Source organism: Lygodium microphyllum, chromosome 2, assembly GCF_053477565.2.
Source record: "Lygodium microphyllum isolate KBCC chromosome 2, Lygodium_microphyllum_v1.1.10, whole genome shotgun sequence".
Classification (NCBI taxonomy): Eukaryota; Viridiplantae; Streptophyta; class Polypodiopsida; order Schizaeales; family Lygodiaceae; genus Lygodium; species Lygodium microphyllum.
In genome coordinates, this window is record NC_141136.1 from 148,396,322 (window position 1) to 148,401,381 (window position 5,060).

General features: G+C 42.5%; 1 protein-coding gene across 1 annotated transcript; it reads left to right on the plus strand.

Annotated features, from left to right (window-relative positions):
- Positions 1–1,525: 1,525 nt before the first annotated feature.
- Positions 1,526–3,237, plus strand: LOC148040452 (protein LURP-one-related 15-like). The gene is made up of 3 exons (XM_087699503.1): positions 1,526–1,883; positions 2,535–2,756; positions 2,908–3,237. Exons 1-3 carry the CDS (start codon positions 1,665–1,667, stop codon positions 3,037–3,039), a joined length of 573 nt encoding a protein of 190 aa, XP_087555629.1. The 5' UTR covers positions 1,526–1,664; the 3' UTR covers positions 3,040–3,237.
- The last annotated feature ends 1,823 nt before the right edge of the window (positions 3,238–5,060 follow it).

Sequence of the window (5,060 nt, forward strand, 5' to 3'; positions counted from 1 at the left end):
TCAGTCTCTCTTAAAGTATGTAAATTTTATATTTTCTTTATATATAATTCTTTTTTTATGTTTATATTCTCTCTCTTCTACTCCTCTCTACCCCCTTTTCTTCTTCTCCTCTTTCTCTTTATTTTTCGTTTTTCTTCTCTCCCTCTCTCTCTTTTAAATTTTATCTTTTTCTTCTCTCATCTCTCTTTTAAATTATATCTTTTATCTCTTTCTCTTCCCCCCTCTCTCCTTCTTTTTTCTCCCTTCTTCTCTTTCTCAAAAAATATTTAAAATTTAAAAAGACTTTTCTCTTTTCTCTTTTTTCCCATCTCTCTTCCTCTTTCTTTTTTTAATTCTTCTTCTCTCTCTTTTCCTTGTCTCCCTTTTTTTTCTATTTTTTAATTTTTAATTTTCTCTTTCTTTTGAATTTTCTCTCTCTATAATTCTCTCTTTGTGTTCAAATTCTTTCTCTTCTTCTTATTTTCTCTCTCTATCTCTTTCCTCCTCTTTCTCCTCTCTTTTCTTTTTTTCTTTTCCTCTCTATTTCTCTATTAAATTTTATATTTCATCTCTCTATAATTCTATTTCTTTCTTTTAAATTTTATCTTTTCTCTCTCTATAATTCTCTCATTGTATTCAAATTCTTTCTCTTCTTCATCTTATTTTCTCTCTCTCTCTCTCTTCCCTCTCTTTTTCTTTTTTCTTTTCCTCTCTTTCTTTCTTAAATTTTATATTTCCTTTCTCTATAATTCTCTTTCTCTCTGTTCCCCTTCTCTCTTCCTCCCTTCCTCTTCTCTTCTTTCTTTTTTGCTTTTTGTATATTTCTCTCTTTGTCTCTATCTCTATCTCTCTCTCCTTATTTTAATTAAACAAAAAAGTTTACATTTAAAAATTTAATCTAAAAAAGAGAGAGAGATTATAAGTGCGAGAGAGTGGAAGGGGTTTTAATTTAAAAAAGGAAAGTGGGGGGGAGGTTTTAGTGAAAAAAAAGAGGGGGAAGAGAAAGAGGGGAGGAGAAAAGGAGAGAGGTTTGGAAAAGGGGGTAGGTTCGGGAAATCCTTTGAAATTTTAAGGCTTTTCGAATCTATAGCTAAAACAATATAGTAGTAAGAAGTAAGACAAAATAAGAATAAGATCTTATCAAAATAAAATCCAAATTGGAAAAATCCTTCAAAATCTAAAAAAAAAAGGTTGAAAACCTTGTACGACGAGAAATACTTATAACTTGATTGGAAAGTCCCTCCAAAATTTGGACTTGAAGGTCTGTGTATCTGGGGGACCCTAGTTTTCTCTCAGGACTACCCCTTACCTCAACTTCTAAGGTGGTCGACCACCTTCTGGACGAGATCATTCTTTTTGTCGAGAGGATGAATGAGAAGCCTCGGGACTCGGGGGCCGACCCACACCGTTTCCAAATTCTCTCTCTCTCTCTCTCTGTGTTCAATGCTGGCCATCATCATTTCCACCACCCACCCATATCCTACCACACTCGCCAGACCCCACCTCCCTGCCCGTCTCGCCTATAAAATCCCCCCGACTCCCTCGGCCTTCTCATCTTCACCAAACACCATGATTCACGGCCGTCTGTTGTAGCTAGCCTATAAGCCCTTGTACCTTCTTTCTCATACTTGCCTGCAGCATACTTTAATCAGAGACTCTCTTCTTCCATCTCTTCATTCAGCATTATGCACTTCCACGTCGTCGCCGAGCAATACTGCGCCCCTGCTCACCCTGTCGAGCTCACGGTTTCCAAGAATGCCTTGAGCCTCAGCGGGGAGGGCTTCACCATCACCGATCCCGACGGCAATGTCGTCTTCAAGATGGACGGCCACTTCTTCAGCGTCAGAGACCGCTGTGTCCTCCAGGATCCTGAGGGCAATGCGATCCTCAGTGCTCGGAAGAAGGTAACTGTTGGTTATTTTACTTCTATGGCTTGGTTTAACACACTATTTGGTACATGTTCTTATTAAATTGTCATTTCTTTGCCGAACGCACCCCACTTACTAATATTGATTCCAGATATTAGGCCTGTGTCAGACGGCGCCATCGTTCTTCCTCTTTTCCTCCTTTAGAAACACCCCTGCTGGTCTAAATCAAGCCATTGCTTCTCCATAACTTACTCCTGCTTTAGATCAAGCCATTGCTTCTCCATATCTCATTTCAACATGCTTTCTTTCAGAATGAAAATGATCTGACGTTCTTCGTCCACGTATCGTAGGTTGTCTAGGAAGGTATATCAAGATTTCTCTGGCCGCTGGATTCAACGCACCTTGAACAATTGTGCCAATTGACCATTTTAAGCGCGCTATGCTTGCACTCAACGCGAGTGTTATGTTGATAACAATGCATGCACGGCCTGTTTCCTCCTGGATAGCGTGGGTGTATATCTGGGGGGGGATTTGACAGGGGTAATCTTGTTTAGGCGGCCAGATCTGGGGCTTTTGCGCCGTATCGGCTGTCACATGTGGTCTGTGAGGGTAACTTGAGGTATTATTAAAGTGGATACACATCCAATAGTCTCATCCATGTTTGTTTGGTGTGCCGTTGCGGTGCAGTTTATCAGCATGCACGAGCGATGGGAGGTAGTCCTTGGGGAGAAATTCGACGAGGAGAACAAGCTGTTCACGGTGAGGAAGTCGTCAGTGGTGCAGTTCAAGACGCATCTGGAGGTGTATCTGCCCGGTAAGAAGGACGACGATCATCCCGACTTCGAAGTGAAGGGGAACTTTTTCGAGCGCGAGGCGAAGATCTATCACGGCGACCACCTCATCGCTGAGGTAAAGACTGAACTTGGGTGTATCCTTCGGCTCATTTTTTGAAAAACTGTCGGGAGCTTTTCTTGTGATAGAATGGCAGGACAGCATCTGCCGCACTTGGTCTTTCGCGACCTTGTGCTAATCATCGGGTTTGGTCTTTCTTGTGGCGCAGCTGAAGCGCAAGTTCACCGTGGGCAACGTTCTTCTCGACAAGCACACCTTCGTGACCGCCATCAATCCCCATGTTGACCAGGCCTTCATCGTCGCCCTGGTCATCATCATGGACCGCATCCACGAAGATTAGAGATCCCTCCATCTCTCTAATTTACAGCCCAGTCTGTTAAGCCGGCGCCCTTAATAAATTGGTCAATGCATATATGCTGGATGACAGGAAATGATGGGAACAAGCTTTGCTTTTAAGCAAGTTAGCAGCATCTGCCTTGCTTTTTTGTAACTAGCAGCTACTGCCGTTTTTCAATGGAAGTTTCCAAATTTTGTTTCACTTGGAATACGTGAGTATGAGCTGTCTGCTTCATGGTAATGAGTTGTAGTGGGGTGTTGGCTCTCAGAGGTCTACTGTATGGTGCCTTGCTTGTACTGAACAAGCATGGAATGTGGCGCTTTCCAGAATCCCTCCTTGCTCATTGAAACTAGGTGCTCTGAGCCTAAACTTGCCCCAGCGGGTGGGATTTTTGCAGTGAGGGTGGGTGCTGGATGTGTGGCACTTGCCCTTGCCCCACAAAGAAACTCAAGGGCAAGTGCCATGTGTCCAGCACCCACCCTCACCACCCTCAAGGGCAAGTGCCATGTCTTTGCGGTAGTCATTTGAGTATCATACTTGCTGGCTTTGGCCTCAAAACAGGTGAAGCTTATGTATTGGGTGATTGATGGTCCCAACGGGCAGCCTCATAGAGATTTCACCTTCAAACTTGTGATAATTTTACACGACAAACTTGGAAGATTACAATAGTCTAGATCAACTATATAATTATTTTAGCATAGGAGTTTTTTTACTTTGCAAGGTTGCCTTTGGGTGTTTTCCCAATAGCTTTGAGGAGAGAAGAATGGCTAAAATTATTGCTCATCTAGGTAGCAAGACATACTCTCCAAAGTGAAATGCGTTTTAAATTTATGCATTTTAAATCTATACTACATTATTATTTGAGCTATAGGTTTGGGAAAGTCTCAAAACACCATAGAGCAATCCTCTCTCTCTCTCTCTTTGGTTGTTTTTGTATTCTCTCTCTCTCTCCACGTTGGAATTGGTTTTGGTTAGAGAGATTGTACTCTCTCTCTCTCTCTCTCTCTCTCTCTCTCTCTCCACGTTGTAATTAGCCTTGGTTAGAGAGATTGTATTTTCTCTCTCATGATAGATGTGAGAGAGATCGATCTAACAAGCATGGAAATGTTAATGTTGCACCCTTGCCCACACACAGAATGCTTAAGCGTCCACCTTGGAATGCTTGAGTGATCTAGCATGGAAATGTTGCACCCTTGCCCACACACGGAATATTAGAGCACCCACCTAGGAATGCTTGAGTGCTCACCAACACATCTCTCTCTCTCTCACACACACACACACACACACACACACTCTCTCTCTCTCTCTCTCTACATGTGAGAGAAGAGCACTTCTCTCACATGTGCCGTGAGAGAGAAGCACGATGTCTAGACTAGAATGTTGCATTGCCAACACATGAAATGTTGCTAGCAACACCTCTCTCTCTCTCACATGACAATCTCATATTTCTTTGTCTCTCTCCCTCATGTTTGTTGTGAGAGAGATAATATGATCTCTCTAACTAATGCGGAAAACGGAATGTTGCATAGAGATAACCAGTCGCGAGAGAGAGAGAGAGAGAGAGAGAGAGGGAGAGGGAGAGAGAGAGAGAGAGGGAGAGGGAGAGGGAGAGGGAGAGAGAGAGAATGAACTCTTTGACCAAAGATAACTAGTTGTGAGAGATAATATGATCTCTCTCTCATAGCACACGTGAGAGAGAGAAGCACACTTATGTGAGAATACGATCATGCTTTTGACATCTATTGAGAGAGAGAGAGAGAGAGAGAGAGAGAGTATGATCTCTCTTAGAGAGAGAGAGAGCTAATACAATCTCTTTGACCAAAGCTAATTCCAATATATAGAGAGAGAGAGAGAGAGAGAGAGAGAGAGAGAGAGAGTATAGAAAAATGGCCAAAGAGACGAAGAGAGGTTTGACTTGCTACATGTTGCATGCTTGTTGTCTGCCTCCTCTTGTCTATTGCTCGTGAGAGTGAGAGTGAGTGAAAGAGAAGGTGGTGGAAGGAGATGACGTTTTTTTTTTCCCC